The sequence below is a fragment of the Arachis ipaensis genome, chromosome B08 (assembly GCF_000816755.2).
Source record: "Arachis ipaensis cultivar K30076 chromosome B08, Araip1.1, whole genome shotgun sequence".
Taxonomy (NCBI): Eukaryota; Viridiplantae; Streptophyta; class Magnoliopsida; order Fabales; family Fabaceae; genus Arachis; species Arachis ipaensis.
The window spans coordinates 123637971-123660080 of NC_029792.2; the positions used below are offsets into that span (position 1 = coordinate 123637971).

The 22110-nt window shown below is 35.1% G+C and overlaps 3 protein-coding genes across 7 annotated transcripts; 2 read left to right on the forward strand and 1 right to left on the reverse strand.

Moving 5' to 3' along the window:
• Positions 242-3480, forward strand: LOC107613153 (probable protein phosphatase 2C 22). 2 transcript variants are annotated; one of them, XM_021110005.1, is made up of 5 exons: positions 242-469; positions 688-873; positions 1453-1662; positions 2015-2226; positions 2887-3480. In XM_021110005.1, the coding sequence occupies exons 2-5, from the start codon at positions 733-735 to the stop codon at positions 3449-3451; spliced, it is 1128 nt and encodes a 375-aa protein (XP_020965664.1). In that variant the 5' UTR covers positions 242-469; positions 688-732; the 3' UTR covers positions 3452-3480. The 2 variants fall into 2 exon arrangements, with proteins under 2 accessions (XP_020965664.1, XP_016170498.1); XM_016315012.2 differs by having other exon boundaries at positions 244-469; positions 1456-1662.
• Positions 3488-5234, forward strand: LOC107611644 (probable protein phosphatase 2C 22). The gene is made up of 2 exons (XM_016313548.2): positions 3488-3712; positions 4373-5234. Exons 1-2 carry the CDS (start codon positions 3489-3491, stop codon positions 4935-4937), a joined length of 789 nt encoding a protein of 262 aa, XP_016169034.1. The 5' UTR covers position 3488; the 3' UTR covers positions 4938-5234.
• LOC107613154 (ABC transporter G family member 39-like) lies at positions 6206-16678 on the reverse strand. 4 transcript variants are annotated; one of them, XM_021110008.1, is made up of 24 exons: positions 16126-16678; positions 15914-16034; positions 15674-15762; positions 15477-15585; positions 15110-15269; positions 14883-14959; positions 14735-14788; positions 14567-14657; positions 14144-14445; positions 13539-13820; positions 12901-13217; positions 12224-12384; positions 11483-11586; positions 11212-11368; positions 10449-10556; positions 10201-10358; positions 9780-10112; positions 9365-9655; positions 9187-9270; positions 8959-9092; positions 8353-8580; positions 8093-8264; positions 7239-7493; positions 6206-6631 (listed from the first exon to the last, which is right to left on the reverse strand). In XM_021110008.1, exons 1-24 carry the CDS (start codon positions 16443-16445, stop codon positions 6374-6376), a joined length of 4365 nt encoding a protein of 1454 aa, XP_020965667.1. In that variant the 5' UTR covers positions 16446-16678; the 3' UTR covers positions 6206-6373. The 4 variants fall into 4 exon arrangements, 3 of the variants coding, with proteins under 3 accessions (XP_020965667.1, XP_020965665.1, XP_020965666.1); XM_021110006.1 differs by lacking the exon at positions 16126-16678 and having other exon boundaries at positions 15914-16124; XR_002353045.1 differs by lacking the exons at positions 6206-6631; positions 16126-16678 and having other exon boundaries at positions 7359-7493; positions 8093-8214; positions 15914-16124.

A 22110-nucleotide genomic window follows, 5' to 3' on the forward strand; every position in this document is an offset into this window, starting at 1 on the left:
TAAACAATGTGAACAATGGGTATATCAAATGTTTAATTCACTTGGTGTGCGGATTGTTATTCTAATATTAAAATTTAGGTGAGTAATTTAGAGTGTAGTGTATTTTATTTAAATTGGACTAATTTTAAGGCCCGTTGTTCATGTTAATAATTTTATATGTAGTTTATAATAACTAAATAATATTTACCATTTAAATTAAATTGGAAGCAAAACTAGCATTTCCCATAAACAAAAATTGGCTTCAGCATGTGGTGCATCATCTCATGAATGGACGACGTGTTAGAATAGAACGTAGCTCCGGTTAAAATGCACGGTGCCGTTTAAAAGAAACAAAGCCCCCAAAACATCTTCCGTGACGTTACAAGAAACGACGTCGTTACGAACCTGCCACCGCACACGCAAATTTGGGAAACTTCAAAGTTAAAACCCACCTAACAACCACCACCGACCACCGCGTTCAGCTACGACGGTGAATCTCTATCTCTCTCTTTCTCCCTCCACAAATCCTATTCTTCTCTCTCTCTCTCTCTAACCATTCACATTTTGTTTTATACAACTCCTATGTGTTAATCTCGTTGCAACGAACAAAATCACCCTAAAACAAAAAAAATACCTAATTTTGACCCTCGTTCAAGCTACCCAATAGCGTTTTCTGATCTGGGTCGAACCCTATTTTCTATTTCTCAGCTTATATTTTATAATTTTACTTTTGGGGGGCGAGGCTATGTGAAAATGGAGGAAATTGAAGGGTTCAATTGTGGTGAAAGTAAGAGCCCCATTGATGGTCGACCTCCGAATCCACCTTCTTCTGCTGCCTCTGCCTTTCGCCAATGCCATCACAACAAGAAACCCCTTGTTCGCCATCCTTCTCTTGTAAGTTATAATTTTAATTCTTCCTTTTTTTTTTAAATGAAAAAATTAATTAGGAAAGTGTATTTATTGTGCTTATGCTGTTGAACCTTAGTGCTGCTTGTGTTTATATATTTTTAAACGTATTTTTTTTAATATTCAAATAAAATTTTATTTGTCATTTTGGGAAAGCAACACTGTTAAGAGTTTTTCAAAGTTGTGGCTAAGGAGAATTATTGTTTGTCTTCTATTAAGTTGAGGTAACGTATGCATTATAAAACAAAAAAAACCTATGGAAAAGATTTCAGTTTGTTCCTCTTTAGGAATCAATTGCTTGTTTTTCTTTTGTTTTAGTGACCAAGAAGAGGTAGACATTTATTTATCTACATAGATGGGTGCCTCAAAGTGTGATAACCTACTTGTGCCATTTAGTTTACCTTTGTGAAGTTAGTTTATTGGATGATAGTTGGTAATTGGCTATTGTCAATGGTGTTAATTTCTGGAGTTCAATTCAAGTTTAATTCTACATTTAAAAGTTAGTTTTTTCTTGAATTTTTTTAACACTTTAGAATTTGGATAATTGTTTTCTGGTGACAAACTTAGCAGATGATGACAAAACTTTCTGATGTATCCGTTGAACCGGAGCGTGCCACTGAAGATTGTCAATCTGATTTCCTTCCAAAGCTTCGTTCTGGAGGATGTGGTAATATGGGGTTCCGGTCAAGTATGGAAGATGTTTATGTTTGCGTTGACAATTTTATGCAAGAGAATGCACTCAAGAACCATATAGACGGACCTAGTGCTTTCTATGGGGTACTGATCTACTCTTCCACTTATTGGAGAACAAACTATTATGTGAATAGATGGATGATTTTTGAAATAAAAGAATAAAATAATCATTATGTCTCACTTTTATTTCTCTCTTCTTGTATGTTCCACTTGTCTCTTGACGTAATTTTCAAAGTTTTATATAATATTAATGTACATGCTAATCTTTTCTGGTAGTATTGTTTCTTTGCCTTTGTTCTAGATCAATGTATGTAAAGACATTATACACACCGTTGTTGTCCATGGAGTAGCTAACGAGTAGAAGGAAATTTGTGTATGTTGCCTGCTTTTCTTTTAAAACATGTCTTATGACATTGTGTGTCTAATGACGGATCAGGTATTTGATGGACATGGTGGAAAGCATGCTGCTGATTTTGCTTGCCACCATTTACCAAAGTTCATTGTTCAAGATGATGATTTCCCAAGTGATATTGAGAGGATAATTGCTTCAGCATTTCTGCAAACTGACAATGCCTTCGCAGAAGCCTGCTCTGTGGATGCTACCCTTGCATCTGGCACTACGGCGTTGGCTGCTCTTGTTATTGGAAGGTTAGGTTTTTGATACTAAACAATCTCAACATACATTTGAGAAAATAAGTTTAAGAGCACTATAGTGCCAAATGCATTTTATTTATTATTCTTTACTTCTTAGGTCTTCAGTGTGTTTGAAATCATTTGGGTCCAATGGAGCTTCAGGGGGCATTGTAACCTGTCTCAAAAGTTGGCCCTTTGTTATTTTTCTATGCTTTTCCTTCTCTGAATGTTGGAGCTCATTAATGATTTAATTAGTTATCCATTATAGCATGTTGAAACTTGGCATCTGTGAGCTGGTGAGTATGTGCGAAGGAAGAAAAAAGAAGAAAGAGAGGAGAGAATATGGAAAATAGAGCTGAAGATTTTCTGTTAGTATGGCAATTGGCAAATCACACTCTGCACTATACAAAGAATTGCCTTATATACAAGAGACCAACAAAATTGTTATTCTAACTAACTATACAGGTTGGACTAACTAGATTGAGATGAGTAATCTAACTATGGTAAATAAATGGTAAATAAATGATCTAACTATACATCTCGGTCATGCTAATAGAGTTGCTATAATAGGTAACTAATTAAATCATTAATGAGCTCCAACACCGAACGAGAAAATGACATGACATACTACATGGCTTTGATAATCTGCATGTTGATTATAGTTTCTGATTGCAGGCAACTGGTGGTAGCAAATGCTGGAGATTGCCGAGCTGTGCTGTGTCGGCGTGGAAAAGCAATTGAAATGTCAAGAGATCATAAACCTGTGTGCATGAAAGAGAAGAAGCGTATTGAGGCATCTGGGGGGTATGTCTATGATGGATATCTTAATGGACAACTCAATGTTGCTCGTGCTATTGGCGATTGGCACGTGGAAGGGATGAAAAGCCGAGGCGGGGGACCACTCAGCGCAGAACCTGAGTTTATGAGTACAAAACTCACCGCCGAGGATGAATTCCTCATAATTGGTTGCGACGGGATTTGGGATGTATTTAGGAGCCAGAATGCAGTAGACTTTGCTCGCCGCAGGCTTCAGGAACATAATGACCCCACCATGTGTAGCAAGGATTTGGTTGATGAGGCTTTGAAAAGAAAGAGTGGAGACAATTTATCTGCTGTTGTAATTTGCTTCCAGCAACAACCTCCGCCTAACTTGGTGGTGCCGCGCTCGAGAGTGCACAGGAGCTTCTCCGCCGAAGGCTTGAGGGAGTTGCAAAGCTTCCTGGATAACTTAGGTAATTGAGCTTTTGATGTTAAATTTTCTCTTTTTTTTTTGTCTAATGACGGATCAGGTATTTGATGGACATGGTGGAAAGCATGCTGCTGATTTTGCTTGCCACCATTTACCAAAGTTCATTGTTCAAGATGATGATTTCCCAAGTGATATTGAGAGGATAATTGCTTCAGCATTTCTGCAAACTGACAATGCCTTCGCAGAAGCCTGCTCTGTGGATGCTACCCTTGCATCTGGCACTACGGCGTTGGCTGCTCTTGTTATTGGAAGGTTAGGTTTTTGATACTAAACAATCTCAACATACATTTGAGAAAATAAGTTTAAGAGCACTATAGTGCCAAATGCATTTTATTTATTATTCTTTACTTCTTAGGTCTTCAGTGTGTTTGAAATCATTTGGGTCCAATGGAGCTTCAGGGGGCATTGTAACCTGTCTCAAAAGTTGGCCCTTTGTTATTTTTCTATGCTTTTCCTTCTCTGAATGTTGGAGCTCATTAATGATTTAATTAGTTATCCATTATAGCATGTTGAAACTTGGCATCTGTGAGCTGGTGAGTATGTGCGAAGGAAGAAAAAAGAAGAAAGAGAGGAGAGAATATGGAAAATAGAGCTGAAGATTTTCTGTTAGTATGGCAATTGGCAAATCACACTCTGCACTATACAAAGAATTGCCTTATATACAAGAGACCAACAAAATTGTTATTCTAACTAACTATACAGGTTGGACTAACTAGATTGAGATGAGTAATCTAACTATGGTAAATAAATGGTAAATAAATGATCTAACTATACATCTCGGTCATGCTAATAGAGTTGCTATAATAGGTAACTAATTAAATCATTAATGAGCTCCAACACCGAACGAGAAAATGACATGACATACTACATGGCTTTGATAATCTGCATGTTGATTATAGTTTCTGATTGCAGGCAACTGGTGGTAGCAAATGCTGGAGATTGCCGAGCTGTGCTGTGTCGGCGTGGAAAAGCAATTGAAATGTCAAGAGATCATAAACCTGTGTGCATGAAAGAGAAGAAGCGTATTGAGGCATCTGGGGGGTATGTCTATGATGGATATCTTAATGGACAACTCAATGTTGCTCGTGCTATTGGCGATTGGCACGTGGAAGGGATGAAAAGCCGAGGCGGGGGACCACTCAGCGCAGAACCTGAGTTTATGAGTACAAAACTCACCGCCGAGGATGAATTCCTCATAATTGGTTGCGACGGGATTTGGGATGTATTTAGGAGCCAGAATGCAGTAGACTTTGCTCGCCGCAGGCTTCAGGAACATAATGACCCCACCATGTGTAGCAAGGATTTGGTTGATGAGGCTTTGAAAAGAAAGAGTGGAGACAATTTATCTGCTGTTGTAATTTGCTTCCAGCAACAACCTCCGCCTAACTTGGTGGTGCCGCGCTCGAGAGTGCACAGGAGCTTCTCCCGCAAAGGCTTGAGGGAGTTGCAAAGCTTCCTGGATAACTTAGGTAATTGAGCTTTTGATGTTAAATTTTCTCTTTTTTTTTTTTNGGAACTAAGATTCATTTGTAGGTGTAGATTGAGAAAACTTTGACTGTAAAATATGCGGCATCTAGTCGACATTTTAATTTTTGTGTTAGTCATTTGGTGATTGGCAATGTAGAATTATTGGTTCATTCTTTTTTCTTTTAAGCATAAACAAATCCAATGAATGAATACATATTTGAGGGCTTGTTTGGTTCTTAGTTCTGACTATGAGAGGCATTTCATAGCAATGAATTTGTACTCTCTTGAAATGGGAAAAATAGTTGTACTAACTTTCTCATGTATTTCTTCTATTTTCTACAATCTCAAGACTTTCTATTTCCATTAACATTAGCTTCAAGAGTTTATGGAAAGTTCAAGTGAATGTATGTTTGCTTAAGTTAATTATCGTAAAATCTTAGGTATATAACTGCAGCTGTAAAACTTTTTTTTTTTGGGGGCTAATGTTATGTAAATTTTTTTCTTGAATTGAGCCTTTCTTTGTCATTTATATATAAAAAAATAAACTAAAAATTATTGAAACTCCTTTTTCTCTTTAAGCACAAGTAGCAAGAAAATCATTCATTTCTCAAATGCATGTTTCACATGCAGCATTGCTATTAACCCAAACATGAATTTTGAGAAACATACCACAAAGTTTAAACCTTTCTTGAAACGACAGCATTATTATATTTTGCATTAGAAAAGTTTAAAAGCCCTTGCTAATGCCAAGTCCAAACACTTACTCTTCTCTTTCTCTGAATTCCAAATTTTCATCTTCATTCCTTTCCTTCCAATGCTTCCTGTCCACTTTCACAACTGCAGTTTCTAGAATCTCACTTTCAAAGTCTTTATCCATTTTAGAGAAAAAGAAAAAAAAAAGAGTTCACTCTTTTAACACTTTTTTAGTTTTTTTAGCGACCCATTTTCCAGAATCTTACATTGAAAAAAGTTCACACATTGTGTGTTTTTTCAACCTATTTCCAGAAGCCTCACCATGAAACTCTTGCCGCAAAAAAGAATCACCCCCTCCGTTCCAAAATAGTTATCGTTTACACTTTTTGGGTTTTATATTAATTTTTCAATGCAGCTCTACAACTAGATAGATGCTTGCACCTTCCACAAGAAAACGTTCCCAACAAATTAAGTGTGGTCTAGGAATATTTTACTGCTTTAAATTTCATTATTAATTAAATTTTATACAAGTGTATATATAAAAACAATAATGTTTATGAGATAATAGAAAATCAGACTAAACAGGCCAAAATTATCTTATTTAAAATTTATTCATTATTATTAGAACAAGTGTGTAATTTTAAATGTAATAAATGTGTAATTATAAATGTTACATGTATGAAATATAAGATGTATGCTAAATATGGTAACTTTAATTATTGCTTCCCTAGTATTATTTATATAAAAATGTTTTCATCTCTTTTGGAAATTAAATGCCTTAATTGAAAAGGCAAAGGTGAATCCAAAGAGCAATGTGAAGCCAACAACAACAGCAGCAGCTATACCAATGAAATCATCTCTATATCCAAAATATCTCTCTACAAAATCTCCCACAGTTTCTCCAGTCTCTAGGCGTTCAGTTACATCACCGAACTGTGAAGTGACTAATCCATACATGGTCCATGCCACAGGACAAATCCAAAAGTACCATCTCCACCACACTGGCATTCTCTGTAAATATCAAAAGTTTGGCAAATGTGAGGAATGATGCTATTTCTTATTTGTGCCTTTTTTGGGAAATCACCTAACAGTCATGCATGTTAAGGTGTAGCAACTTCAATAGAGTATTTTTAAAATTTAAAATACAAAAAATAGTCAATGTTTGGATTACACTTTGCATTAGAAATAATCGATGGAATGAGACTGGACTCAGTATAGAGAAACGATTTCACTTTGATGGATAATCATTTATGTATAAAGTTTAAATTGAATTGAAACTAAAGATTAGAGTGACAAATTTCATATTTAGTCTCAAGTGCTTGTTTGTGACGATTAGTTTTTACAAATGCTGATGTAGCATCTTATAGAACCAAAAATAAAACTAAACTGAAACCGAGCATTGTGAATGCTATTATGCATGGGTGGAAAGAAAGTTGTGACCAATGTTTTAAGGGACAATTTAGGAAGGAAGTGTTAAAATAGACATCTAAAGATCACTTTATTAATAAAACAATTCATAAAAAATGCTACTAGTATTTCTTCAAATATTTTTTAAACTCATAAGAATAGCATTTTCTAAAATATTAAAATGAAAGCATAAGAGATAATGGTAGCTTACAGTTCTAGGAATGACAAATCCTGAGAAAAGGTTCCATATCAAGTAGAACCCAAGAGAAACTATGGCAGCAATATGGTGATCTGGGGTAATACCAATAGCCATCATCCCGTATAAGGTGTAGTAAAAAAATGTAAAGAACATGAAGAACAGAAACCAAAAGAACTTGGCAGCCGCCCACTCAAACCCAATCATGGCATACACTATGACACCATATGCCAGGGTCTGTAGCAATATGTATGGGATCTCAATAGCAACCTGTAAGATTTTCAAATGTGGTGAATTGGTTAAAATTTCATCAGATCTAGAGTTTCCAAGAGTTTCCATTTTCATTCTACTTTGTGACTATTGTTAAACAATATGTTGATGATTTTCCTTCTAAATTACATTCTCCATTCTATGATTTTCATCATTGTGACTTTCATAATATTTTCTTAAATCAATGAATTTATATATTTGAAAATAGCTTTAAAAAGGTCAAAATGATCATCATTAGTGTGAAGGGCTATAAAAATCAACAATGAACATTAAAAATCAGCCACCAAATCACCCATCCGTATAGAATACACGTTAGAATGCAAAATACACATTGAAAATCAATTAAACAATACGTGTATTTATACACAAATAATAATGACGGATTTAATGACCAATTTTCTGTGTGACCATGGTACTTTTGAATACCAATACAAGACAAAAACCAATTTAGATAAAAAGATAGATATAAAACTAAAATTGTCTAAATATTAAAAAACTAGAAATAAAATCTTGTCTTTATTTGGTTATCTCAATATCTCTAAATTTTGTCATGATAGACTTACCAAATATAGCCACTAAATGGAAAACTTTATGCATACCTGTCCAAATGCATATGGCAAAGCTGAGTACATGCCGGCAGCTTTTTCTCTATAAAAGACTGTTCTCTCAATGGCCACAACAGGTTGCACAGAACTAGCATTTTGTACTCCAATGCTGAGTACTGCAGCATACATGGATCCCATGGCATTAAATATATCTTGTGCTCTTTTCCTGCATTCAAGAAATCAAAACTCAAAACATGTAACTAAACTAAGGCGATGAAAAAGAAAATAAAGGATATATGTTTGTTTCTTGCTACCTTTTGGAGCCAAAATCCCAGAAAATTGTCCCAAACAAAAGGGCTAAGAATGTTGTGAACAAGAGTCTCACTGCACTGTATGGAGGGTTTCTCCAATATGATAGGTTCTGTTTCCAAAGGCAAGCCTTACATTGGGTTACGAAGGACTGTGAGTACTTTGTTGGAAAGTATAAGTCCTTAGAATCTGATGGGGGTGTACTTAGTTCACTTATCAGCGCCTTGTTTCCCCTGAACGTGATTGTACATATATTAGTCAACTATAGAAAAGCATATTGACAGTTGCACAGAAAACAATTTTGCCATTAAAATATGAACTGTCGATTTAAAATAGTTTTACAAAGATATTCAATCATATATTGGCATACAACAAAAAAAAAGACTAGTCATATCTACTACTTGAATGATTATACGAAAGAATGGATGTGATTGGATGATGATGTTAAACAAGTTCATGGAAATTACTTTATAATTATTCATATGATAGTGTAAAACTGTTTTATGCCGTGGGTGTATAGAAATTATTATTCTCGTAAAACATTCGAGTCAAAATCAAGTTTATCGTTATGGCTCTTATGCCTTTTCTTTTTCTTTGAAGTTATTCCTTACCTGTATAGATCAGAATTCTTGTATAGTTCAGCAAAGTTAATTCCTAGAGCTTCCTCTTGTGTTTCTGAAGTAACCTCCAACATCCAGGTTGCAGGATTATAACCATTCTTGATCTTTGGCACTCCATTAATTCCCTATATAGCATGCATAGCTTTGTTTGATTAATAAAGTGATTGATAAAACAAGAAATATTTAATATTAATTACCACTGAAGAGTTAGTTGCTTACCTCAAAGTAACTGATAAGATGAGAAGAATGGCGGCCTAATGGCCCAACATATATCTCTTCACCTCCACGCTTCAAGAGAAATAACTGTAATAAAACGGAAAACATATAGTTATAGCATTGAAACACTTGAATTTAGTAAAGCATTATTGAGTCAGAAAAAGAAGAATCGATCTCTAACCTCATCGAAAACATCAAATATATCAATGCTAGGCTGGTGGATTGTGCACACCACGGTTCGGCCTGTGTTGACTGTGTTCCTCACTGTCCTCATAACTATAGCAGCAGCCCTGGCATCAAGGCCGGAGGTAGGTTCATCCATGAATATTATAGAAGGATTTGCAACAAGTTCAACCGCAATAGTTAGCCTCTTGCGCTGCTCTGTGGACAAACCATTCACTCCAGGTAATCCAACCAATGCATCTCTCAATGAATTCAGCTCTACCAGCTCCATAACTTCTTCAATGAACATCTACAATGAATCAATAAGAATTGTAAGAACCTAAATCAATATAGCACATTTTTTAGAAGAAAAAGCATGTCAATTTATTCAACTATGAAATGAATGGAGCAAACATTACTATATGTCAATTTACCTCTCTTGTAGAAGAATCAACCTCAGGGGGTAACCTTAGCCATGCAGAATAAACAAGTGACTCATAGACTGTGACATGGGGAGAGTGTATGTCAGTTTGCTCACAATATCCGGATATGCGAGCGAATGTTTCTTGCTTCTTAGGGTACCCTGATATGGTGATTTGACCTTGAATATATCCTGCAGTTTTCCTCCCAGATAACACATCCATTAGAGTGGTTTTACCAGCTCCACTTACACCCATTAGAGCTGTTAGAACTCCTGGTCTAAAAGCTCCACTTATACCCTTCAACAGTTCAACTTTATCTTCAACTATGCCTTGGGCCGTCATTTCCTGCAAGCATTAATCGAAACCAGTATTAATTTACATGTGTTGTTTGATCTTGCACTTGAAAGTTCCTTTCTGAAATCAGTTATTTTACCTGTGGCATGTCTACTGCATATCTGATTTCATCAAAAGTGATAGAAAGAGGCGTGAAAGGAAGAACCATCCCACACTTTCTGTCGCGATCGGTTCCATTAATGGCAACAACTCTTGCAGACAAGGTTCTTGATGACACACTTCTTCCATTACTTTTATCTGCATTGAAAATTGCACTTATAATATTACACAATGAACATGTGTGAAGCTAAAAATATGAAACATAAGCTAGCGGAACTTGTGAACAACCAGAAGCTCCATTCCTTCCAGAAGAAAGTTCAATGATGTGATCATTCCTAACAGAATTCCTCTCAGCTAAAGCTTCTTCTGATATCAATGCTTGTGGTTTGCCAAATGCTGCAGCATAATGATTCAATTCTTAGAGCAGTGCTATAGTTTCACATATTTGAAGGCAGCGCACACATGTACAAGATCATAGTTACTAGGACGGTTCTGAGAACCGGACTGAATTGGCCAGTTCAATCTAGTTAACCAAAAATTAACTATTAAACCGGTTTGATTCAAGATAAAAATCGGTTGTTAGTAAACCGGTCAAAATCCAGAAAAATAGATCAAAAACAGTAAATTGGTGGAATCGACTTTTTAGCAATTTTTTATTATATCTGGTTCAACTTCTTAAATCTCGATTGAATACCGGTTTCGTTCACGAAGAGAAAGTTTAGGGGTCAGCATTTTTATTAAAATTTGGCCAACACTTAACCATAAAAAGAAAGTGAGTAATCTCACACCATTAAAAACACTGATGATAACTAATTAATAGCTATAAATTACAAAATCTGTTGGCCCGCTAGCACTCCTCCACTTGGTTACTACAAAGCTGGTGGTGTAGGGATGGATAGAAGGTTCGTTTGGATACATAGTTTACTACTATTTAGTAAATGTATTCAAAGATAGAATAGAAAAATTTAGTCTTTGTTGTTCGATATCTTTTTAGTCCAATAAAACAGTTACTAAATGGGATCCAAGCTACCTACACATAAAATATACTTACGGTCAAGAAAATGCAAGGCCAAAGGGAAAAGCAAATTGAAGAGTAACATGTATCCAATGGAAGCTCCTACTCCAATCCAATACCAATATGCTTCAGGGAATATTCCACGTGCTTTTAAGACCTGAACACCTAATGATTCTGTTGAATTAGGTGGAACCTGCAACAATATCAATAAGAAATTCACTTAATTATCAAAATCACATATCAAAATTGTTCCCTAGTCATTTTGTATTCTTTGTGCATGTTTCATTGGTTTGATTGTATTCCTTACATGTTTCCAACTGTTTCCCAGGAATTCATTCACAGCTAAAGCATTCTGTCCGTACATCATGGGAGAGGTCCAGTAACCCCATAACCACCACTTCCTCACATCAACTGATTCAAAAGTATGTAAGTAGTTCTGTGTTAGATTTTGATATTAGGAGTTTAAAACAAGGTAACGGAAAAATATGTGCTTTTTTTTTTCATAATAAACTCTGTCAAAGGCAAACAAACTCAATAGTCCACCTAAACTTGTGAAGATTAGGTAAACTTGAATTGTAAACTCGATTTCAGCTTTTTTTTTAATAATACGTTATTTTTTTCAAAATTTATTATCAAAATACCACTTTTTAAACTAATTATCTAAATGCCACCTTTTTACTAAGATGGCAACTGATTTGCTATTTTTATATTTAATTATAATTGATGCTAGTAATATAGAAAGGATGACATCTGGATAATTAGTTTTAAAAGAGTGCGATTTTAATATTAAGTTTCGAAACAAGTTGACGCGGTAAAAAAGAGCATCGATTTCTAACAGTACTTGCATATTTTAGGAGACTAGGACATCTAGACTATAAATTTTCAAATATAATACTTGAGAATTGTATAACAAATAAAATTTTAGTAGTTGTGAATAAGGAATATCCAAGTACTTTTCACTCTATTTGAAGACAAAAACTTATGATAAACTCATAAGAGTTGAGAGTTTAAGAGCTTGAGTTAACCGTTAACTGAAATAACGTTTCACCTCTAGATAGGACGAATCCACCCATGACCATAATTGCAATTAAAGAAAATACTCCAAATGCGTTGGCCACAACGAGGTTCCTCCCAACTGCCCCAATAAATCGAAAAAGTGAAGCGGCCATCTGGTTGATGCAAGCTAGCAGAAGATACTGCTTGATGAACCTGCCATGAGAAATTATATGACCATAATGCAAACCAACCAAATTATCTAAAAAGGTAGTGCTATTTGAACATAAATACATAATTATCATTGTTCTCCTTGTCAACGTATCATCTATATGGTATTGAATAATATATGGACTTCAATTGTACATGAACGAATCCACAATACTCTAATTTGATATATGGTTGAACACAACTTCTTGGTGCAATTTTAGACACTAGCATTGTGGACCCCACAATGCAAGACGGATGGTTAGGATTTGGCGTCTAAATCTAAACCGAAAATTTTGAGTTCAAGTATTATTATTGGGTGATGACTCTGATATGGAGTAAGAATGTATAGAGATACAGAAAGAGGTTGTAACTCTCTTTTATTTAAACACCTTTATCTAGTGGGATCCATAAGCCACAACACATGTCATATGCTCTTTTCACTCTTACTCTCTATCTCTGTACAATATTATCCTGTATCAGAATAATCACTTTTTTATTGTTACTTAAAAGACCTTTACTCACCTTTCAATATTTGGATCAAAGCCTATAACATAGTAAGTCATGACAACCCAAATACCAACTTCTACCAAAGTGATAGGAATCTTAAGGATCCATAATGGCAAGGAGTATGCCCAAGAAGGATAGAAGAGAAGGTCCCTTTGCTTATAAAAAACAGGGAGCTTTGCAACGGTCATGGATAGCTCAGAGAATCCATTGAACATTATCATAATCAGAACAAAGTACAAAGCTCCCATGTAGATCCCGCCATCAGATACTGTGTTCCGGTGCATCTCAGTCCTCAAGAACAATGTCATTGTTATGATTCCTGATATAGTCAACTGAAAAGAATGAAAAGGATCAAGCTTCTATCTAGTTGACTATAGTGTTGAAAAGAATATCATAGCTTTGGACCAATGTTATCAAACTCACCAATTCAGTTAAACTTAAGGAGTTTAGCTAAATTTGAATAGTAACAGTTTGTAAACCTTTAAGATGAATATTACATCCCTTCCGTTCTAAAATAATTATTATTTAGAAACTGTCACATTAACAATCCAATATATCATCTATATACAAATTGTATTGAAATAAGGTAATTTGTTATTGTACCACATTTTGACAAATATTTTGGGGAGGACCATAACTTGAACAGTACTTACTTGGCACATCTTGAAAATGTAGACAAAGGAGTTCCTTTTCATGAGCAAGAATTCTCTTGAAACACAAGCTCTTAGCAATTCCCTCTTGCTGACACCATACTTGTTCTTGGTTAGAACAGCAGGGTGGCCTCTGGTCTTGTCGAACGGGGTAGCAAGCTCATTGCCAAGTTTCCGGCCGATGTGAAATGACCGAAATGCATCTGCAAATTCTCTTACAGAGACAAAGGTATAAGGCTCATCATTGTTTGCCCAGTACTGCTCTTGATCTTTTCTTGATGTTACCTATTACATACATTAACAGAGAGAGCTTAGTCCATCATTTTAGAATGACAAATTCACCCCTCATTATTCAAAAAAGTGTGGCAAACTAGTCACCAATACACAATTCATACATCAACAGAAAGACTAATGATGACTGTTAACTGTTTTTTCAAAAATGATGAGAAACAAATCTTTTCACTTTCAGATCTTAAGAGATTACTTTATTCTCTTTATCCTTCACCACATTTTCCAATCCTGAGGAATGAATTCCTATGGGTTTTTTTTTCTCTTATTTTTACAGGGATGAAAGAACAAAAAAGTGTTTGGGGAAGTTAGAAAGTTACCTCTTGCAAGAAATCAGCTTCTCCTTTTCTGTTTGGACATTTGAATCCCATGTATTCAAAGAACTCAAGAACATTTTCTCTTGGACCCTGATACACAATTTGTCCATCTGATAGGAGAATTACATCATCAAATAGTTCATAAGTTTCTGGTGCTGGTTGGAGAAGAGATATCACAGCAGTTCCATTCAAAATGTGAATGGATTGTCTCAAAGAATTAACCATTTGGAATGTTGTAGAAGTATCCAAACCAGTTGATATTTCATCCATGAAAAGTGCCCTTGCTGGTCCAACTAGCATCTCACCTAAATAATTTATTTGCCACCAAAAAAAAAAAGTTGAAATAGATGAAAAAAAGAAAAAAATTACTAAAAGAAAATTACTTAAATTTCATGTTAAACAGATGATGAAATTTCTGGTTTTTACCAGTTGTGACTCTCTTTTTCTGTCCACCAGAAATCCCCCTAATCATTTCATCCCCTACCATGGTGTCAGCACATACTTCTAGACCCAAAATCTGCAATTTATTATGAGCAGAACTCAGAAAAAATATCTTAAAATCATATAAAAATTTTGATGAATTTAATTTGGTACCTTCATTATATAATCTGTAACTACATTGGTTTCTTGGCCTTCCAGTGCTGCAGCCTGAAAATTGAATATGTTTTACCTTCGTTTCTATATTCGAAGCATTTCATCATATTTTGAATAATTTAATATTGTTATTTGTGTCTTTGTAAACCTTCATATAAATATCTAGATCAGGATCTGGCTTAATGTTTTGTGCCTTTTCTCTTCTTGATAATTCTGCCAGCATATCTGCAAGTTACCAAAAATTTTAAACAGTTTAATCAAATGGATACACAATTTGCTATTTTTTGCTATTAAACTACTCTAAGTGCTAAATAAACATTTTGGTACATAGCATACAGAATGGAGAAGATGAGAGAACCCAAGCCTGAAACTTACCGTAACGCGTTCCGATCCCTTGACACCTTGCTGAAAAGGCCAATGTTTCTTTGACTGTAAGCTCCCCTATGTGGAGATCAGTTTGACTTATGTAAGCTGATGTTCTCTGAGGCACAAATTCCTCCATTTCATGACCATTGTAGGAAACTCTCCCAGAAAACTGCAATGTATCAGCAATAAACTTTGAATCATAATAAGCATGAAAAGGATTCTCTTCAAATCTAAGCATTCGTTAGTCCAATTCCTGATTAAAAGAAAAAAAAAGGGGGGCTTAATCTCACATCCAAGGTAGTCAAACTCAATAGTAAACCTAAACTCATGAAGTTTAGGTAAACTTGATTTGTGATTAAACTGAGAGTTTGATAACCTTGCTGACATCACATGTCCTTACTTTAAGATCTTTGCCGAGTCTTCCGGCCAGTGCTAGCAACAGCGTGGTCTTTCCGGAGCTTGGAGGGCCTAAGAGCAGTGTCATCCTACACAAGCCAAAAGAAAATGTTGAGAAATAGTTTCCTCAAAAAGGAAAAAATAAATCACAGATTTGAATTGTTGTGCTATATTCACCTTCTAGGCTTGATGATTCCACTAACATCATGAAGAACTGTGAATGGCTTCTTTCGACTCGGAAGAATGCGAAAAGAATTCAGGATCCCCTTCAAAAAGAGGAAAACCGAGGGAAAAAAGAAAAATTAATGTCTGCACAAAATAAATGTTAACTTCTAAGTTTGATTATGTTCCTAACAGAGTTTTTTGAAGTAGTAAGATCCAAAATCTAAATGATGATATTATCATACAGTTCATTACCTCTAACAAATTAATGCAGAAGTTAAGGTTTGTTGGCAATGCCCTGCTTCCAACATGAGCCTCAGCTTCAACATTCAAATGCTCGAATCGGACTTCAATCATCGGAATATCAAGTCCAACTCTGCAATTCAAAAAGCACAACAATTAACCACATTATAAAATATTTTTAACACATTATTATAAAATCTTATTAGTATGTTTCCTTCTATTACCTATCGATTCTTCTTCTCAATTTCAACAAGAACTTCTCATTGTCTTGTTCAGCAATCTTGACTAGCCTTTCTACTAATTTCTTCCTCTGCAAGGGACCGAGTTTGTTGACATCGATCTCGGTGTATTCGCCTTGCGATTCGGTTAGTATGCCTCTTGTTAAGCGTCGATATGTTGGAAGCTTCTCGATCGCCGCCCATTTGAGCTGTTCTTCGTCGTCGTCTCGTCTCGAAGAGCCTGAGAACACATCAACTGCACCACTGCTCCATACACGTGAGCTTCCTAAGCGTGCGCTCGCCACTCTCAGTTCATCATTCTCCATCTTTTGACGATGGTTAGTTGCTGATTCAAGTTAATTCTTTCGAAGAAACAGGTAGTAGTTTCTAGAAATGGATATTGTTGTTAGATTCATGGTTCAAGGATCAAGTGCGTGAAATGCATGTTACGTGTTTGAGCTTTTTCCTCTTATTGTTTCTGAAAGAAAGGGTAGTGTGTTGGTAATAAAGGTGAGGGTGGCTATTTATAGAATGATGATAGAAGAAATCAATAAACTTACACGCCGGTGCAGACTTGCAGTTTATGTCACCAAGTTTCATGTTCAAAAGTGAAAAAAGGTTCCATGCATGCAAATGGGATTTTAATTTCAACGTGTAATAAGTATCCGTTGCGTTTACGTTTTACATAACCATGAGCTGTGCTATGGTAATAGTTTACAAAAAATGCTACTGCACACCTAACAACAACTACTGTAATAAATAGTGAAGATTTTTTTTTTTGCTCTCTAAACAACAAACGGAAGCACAAAGCAAAATATCTATCATAAATCAAACATAATGATTTGCTTAAGAATTTTACAAGCCTCAAACTAATTAATATGATTGGAATTATTTTTAGCTCAATATTTAACTATCTAATCTGCACTTCTATTTATTTTTTTATATATCTAATCAAATTGCACAAGGTCGTAATAACATTTTTTGAATCTTATTAACTAAATCAACAACTTCAGATTTACACTTACCAAAAAAATCATGCAAAAGATAAAGAATATTTAGATAATTTATCTACACACTATGTCTCTCAGTTCGCCATTCCAAACTAAAACAAGGCTCCTCCAAACTACAAAAAGCTCACAAGATGACAGATCAGGAAAGAGAGCTATCAGAACAACCCGCAATTTAACTCCCATTAAAATTTTTAATAAGACAACTAAATCCAACCAAGCTCAAATTAATAATCAAACTAGCATCACAATTAATTTTAGGTTTAATTATTCTGTTAGTCTCTATAGTTTCGCGAAATTTTTAATTAGCTCCCTGTACTTTTTTTCTTTTTAATTGAGTCTTTGCACTAATTTTTTTTTAATTGGGTCCCTACACTTTTTTTCCTTTTATTTGGGTCCCTGCACCATTTCTTTTTTAGTTGGGTCCTTATAAAATTAAGCCAATTACTGCCAAGAGGGACCTAATTGAAAAAAAATTGGTGTAGGGATCCAATTAAAAGGAAAAAAACTATAGGGACCTATTTGAAAATTTTGCAAAACTATAGGGACCAGCAGAATAATTAAATCTTAATTTTAAAGCTATTACCTACAAGAGGTTTCCAAGAAAAACGGTTCCTGAAGGTACTAAAAAAAGTACACTTGTTCATATATAACCTTAGATCCATGACCGTGTTTCTGATGAGAGCAACCACCTTGTGTTCTGTCCAATAATTTTCAGCATTGAAAATGTCATTGCATCTATGCCTCCACAGCCACCACACTCCGACCCCCTAAAAGAACTTCCTTACCAGACATGACCTTCCGAAACTAGGTTTCCATAGAGAAGTCTTTAACCGAATCAATAACCCGAAGATCTAGCATCTACCAAATAACTCTGGAATATATACAATCTCTAAGACAATGTTCTACTGTTTTTGGAGCCGCATTGCATCTCTGGCATATAATCGAATTAGCTAGATGTCGCCTGAAGTGGAAGACCTCCGTCAGGAGAGCGTTATGAACCCCAAACCACACAGTGAATTTGATCTTTTTCGGAAGATTCAAGTGCCAAAGCCAGTTTCAGTTGCTATTTTCATTCCAATTCAATTTATTCTTTAACAACCAACGATAATCCTCTCTTATACTATACCTTTTTATCCATGCAGGCCACCAACTCTACCCCAGTTTCATGTCAGCCAAAGTCGAATAGTGCAGATAGTGAATGAAATGCTTGACCTCAAGAGGAATTGTTGATTCAAGTCTCTCCACCTCCCAAGATCTATCATGCCACAAATCTACCACTACAAAATCAGAATCAGATATGTGAACATAGAGAACAAGATCACAAAGCTTTTCAAAAGGAGTCCACTCATCATACCACACAGATTGCTACACATCTCCAACATTTTATCTGAACTTATCTTTGAGAGCATCAAATGCTTTGAGAATGTCCTTCTAAATGGCTGAAGCATTCTAACTATTGTTATTGCCAAGAAAAATTGAATTCTAGAATATTTATGCATCATAACCTGAACCCAAAAGTTGTCTCTATTATTGAAGCAATCCCAAACCAATTTGTCAAGAAACGCCATGTTAGCTGAGTAGGTATTCCTAACACCCAAACCACCCGCCCTTTTAGGAGTTATAACAACATACCACTTAACCAACGGCAACCTTCTCCCATTAGTATGGCATCTCCATAAAAAATTGTCTCTTTAAAGAATCTATCTTTTCACGAGCATACTTCGGAAGAAGAGCAATCTGCATGTTGTAAACTGGAATAGAAGCCATTATCAATTTAACCAAACAAAGTCTTCCTGCCTTATTCAGCAAACATCGCTTTTAATTAGCAAGCTTCTTCTAAATCTTTTTAATAACATTCTGAGCTATCCTCTTGGAAGACCTTTCATGCCCAATATTCACTCCTAGATATCTTTTCAAGTCTTGACAAAAGTGGATAGTAGAAACTCCCGAGAGCACCTCTTTTCTTCTCTCAGAAATATTCTTTGAGCACTGAACCTTAGATTTACTAAGGTTCACCTTCAATCTTGATACTTTGAAAAATAACTCCATAGTCCGCATAACCACCCTTACCTGAACTTTTGTAGCTTTACAAAAAAGTAGGAGATCGTCAACAAACATCAAATGAGAGATTTTAGAGCCATGCCTAGAGACCAACACAGATATCCACAACCCTTAAGAAACCCGAGAGTAATAAAACAAGTAAGAACCTTTATACAAAGCACACAAAGATATGGAGATATAGGATCTCCTTACTTCAAACTCCTCTTTGGGTTGAATTTCTGAAGTCTCTCACCATTCCACAAGATAGCTAAGAAAGATGACGTCACACATGCCATAATAAGATTAACAGTAACTCTCAGAAAATCAAATTTGATCAACGAAGTTTCAAGGAATCTCCAACCCACTCTTTTATAAGCTTTCTCTAAATCAATCTTGAAAGCCATAGTCCCCTTTCTAGACTTAGTGTTCTTCATGAAATGCATAATTTTCTATGCAACAATGATGTTCTCCGTAGTTCCTCTTTCCGAGATAAAACCACCCTAGAACGGGCCGATGATCTCTGAAAGAAACAGTCTGACCCTGTTCACCAAAACTTTTGTAATAATTTAGTAAAGAACATTACATAAACTAATGGGACGAAAATCTCTTAACAAAAAATGAGCTTCCACTTTAGGAATAAGAACAATGAAGGTCTCAAAAATAGTAGGATTTAAAATCTCGTCCTCAAAGGCTCTCTTAACTAATCTCCACACATCATAACTAAGAGAATCCCAAAATTCTTTATAAAACAAAATTTGAAAACTATCCGGCCCCGAAACTTTGAAAGAATTCATGGTCATTACAACTCTTTTCACCTCTTCTAATGCTACGAGTTTAACAAATCTTTCACATGCCTCACTGCTAAGAGAGGGGCAGGAAAAATCCCCCATAGCATTTAGGTCAATATTCTCCCTTGTAGAAAATAATTTTTTTTGAAAAAAAAAATTGTTTCCTGCTCAAGTACCTGCATCTCAGTGGCCCAGATTCCATCATCTAACAACAACTTATGGATCTTATTCCTCTTTTGTCTAATAACCGTCTACAAGTGAAAAAATTTAGTATTCCTGTCACCACATCAAACTCACTACTCTCTAGATTTTTGGTACCACAGAAGCTCTTCCTAAAGAATGATAGAATTTAGCTCCTCCTGAATACCTTACTGTTTTACCCTCAACTCCAGATCTTTTTCACTCTCGAGAGAAATTTGAACATCATTCAACTGTCTCTCCAACTCTTTCTTTTTATTAAAAACATTTCCAAAAGTTTTTTTTGTTAAAAGTAAGCGCATCCTTCTGAACCTCTAGCAAACTCCTGACAATATCGGGGGCTCCTTTATTCCAAACTGTATGAATAACATTTCAAAAAAGTGGATGAGTAATCCAAGCATCTTGAAATCTAAAGGGAGGGGCCTTTCTTAGTTATCCCAACCTTTGTACATCTGATGAGTAACGGAGACGGTGATCAAAGTGGAAACGTGCCAAAACCTCATTATAAACCTTAGAAAATAGCAAATGCCACTTCTGATTAATGAGAGATCTATCCAATTTTTTTTGTAACCTGTATCCCCCTTCTGACTTTCCTGTACCAAGTGAAACTCCTCCCAATAGCTCCCATATCAAACAGTCGACAATTTGCCAGAGTATCTACAAAAAGCTCAGCTTTATCATTACTGGACGTTCCTCTTCTAACCTTATTCTGCAATAGAATCTCATTAAAATTTTCTAACACAATCCACGGACCTTGTATTATATTAGATACACTGATTAAATCATTCCACAGATCCATTCGCCGATGGACATGGAAATTTACATACACTACAGTGCAAAAATTAGAAATATTGTCTATAGAGATTTTAAAATTGATACATTGATCAGCCACATCAACCATTCTCGCAGTCATCATATAATTATAACAAAGACTCCAAATACCTACACTGTGACCTCTAGCCTCAACAATCCAACATCCTGATAACCAAGCTTACTCCAAAAGGATTTCATTCTCTCGAAAGGAATATGAGTTTCAATAAGAATGAAAATCGTTGGATGAAATTTAGTAATTAATTTTTTACAATGCATCCGGGTCATTTTGTTAAAAGTCCAATTCTCTTCTTCTCTCAACGTAAGCATCCATTCCTTCCTCCCCTGCAGCGTGTTTGCTTTCATCTTTTCTGCGAAATTCGCAATTGACGCAAAGAGTAAAAATTAATTATAAATAGGGATAAGTACTTTTTTCGTCCCCAAAGTCTGGGGTCAAAATCGATTTCGTCCCTAGCCTTTTTTTTTTGTTAAAATCATCCTCAACGTTTAAAAACGCTTTAAAATCGTCCTTTTCTATTTTTTTGGACCAAATTACCCTCATCATCATCATTCTCCTCCTCTTCACCACCACCACCACCACTCCCTCACCCTTCCGGTAACCCTGAGGGTGGATTTTTTTTTTAATTTTTATTAATAGTTAAGGGTAATTTGGTCCAAAAAAATAGAAAAGGACGATTTTAAAGCGTTTTTAAACGTTGAGGATGATTTTAACAAAAAAAAAAGGCTAGGGACGAAATCGATTTTGACCCCAGACCTTGGGGACGAAAAAAGTACTTATCCCTTATAAATACATATATTATCATAATGCTACAGGATTGAAAAATATTACGTGATACATAAAAAGAGAAAAAAGATTTACTATAATAAAGAGCGAAGATTTTTTTTTTAATAAAACATTCAAAAAAAAAAATTGTCAATGCACATGTGTGTAATGTGTTATAACATTTTTTTAGAATGTATTATATTTGTTATAACGTTTTAATATATATATATTACACTGGGGCTAAAAGATGAAAAATTAAAAATAATTGAAAAAAGAAAGATATGATGAACTAAATTCTAACTTTAATAAATAATATTATTCAAAATGTTATTGAACAACCTATTAATTAAATAATCTATTG

Excerpts from the sequence above, each read along its gene's own strand:
- LOC107613153 (XM_021110005.1), top strand. The coding sequence starts at position 733 with ATGGAGGAAATTGAAGGGTTCAATTGTGGTGAAAGTAAGAGCCCCATT. Across the intron at positions 874-1,452 it reads TTGTTCGCCATCCTTCTCTT|CAGATGATGACAAAACTTTC; the intron begins GTAAGTTATAAT and ends TGACAAACTTAG. Across the intron at positions 2,227-2,886 it reads GCTGCTCTTGTTATTGGAAG|GCAACTGGTGGTAGCAAATG; the intron begins GTTAGGTTTTTG and ends TTCTGATTGCAG.
- LOC107611644 (XM_016313548.2), top strand. The coding sequence starts at position 3,489 with ATGACGGATCAGGTATTTGATGGACATGGTGGAAAGCATGCTGCTGAT. Across the intron at positions 3,713-4,372 it reads GCTGCTCTTGTTATTGGAAG|GCAACTGGTGGTAGCAAATG; the intron begins GTTAGGTTTTTG and ends TTCTGATTGCAG.
- LOC107613154 (XM_021110008.1), bottom strand. The coding sequence starts at position 16,445 with ATGGAGAATGATGAACTGAGAGTGGCGAGCGCACGCTTAGGAAGCTCA. Across the intron at positions 10,557-11,211 it reads GGCCTTGCATTTTCTTGACC|CATTTGGCAAACCACAAGCA; the intron begins GTAAGTATATTT and ends ATTATGCTGCAG. Across the intron at positions 9,093-9,186 it reads ATCTTATCAGTTACTTTGAG|GGAATTAATGGAGTGCCAAA; the intron begins GTAAGCAACTAA and ends CATGCTATATAG.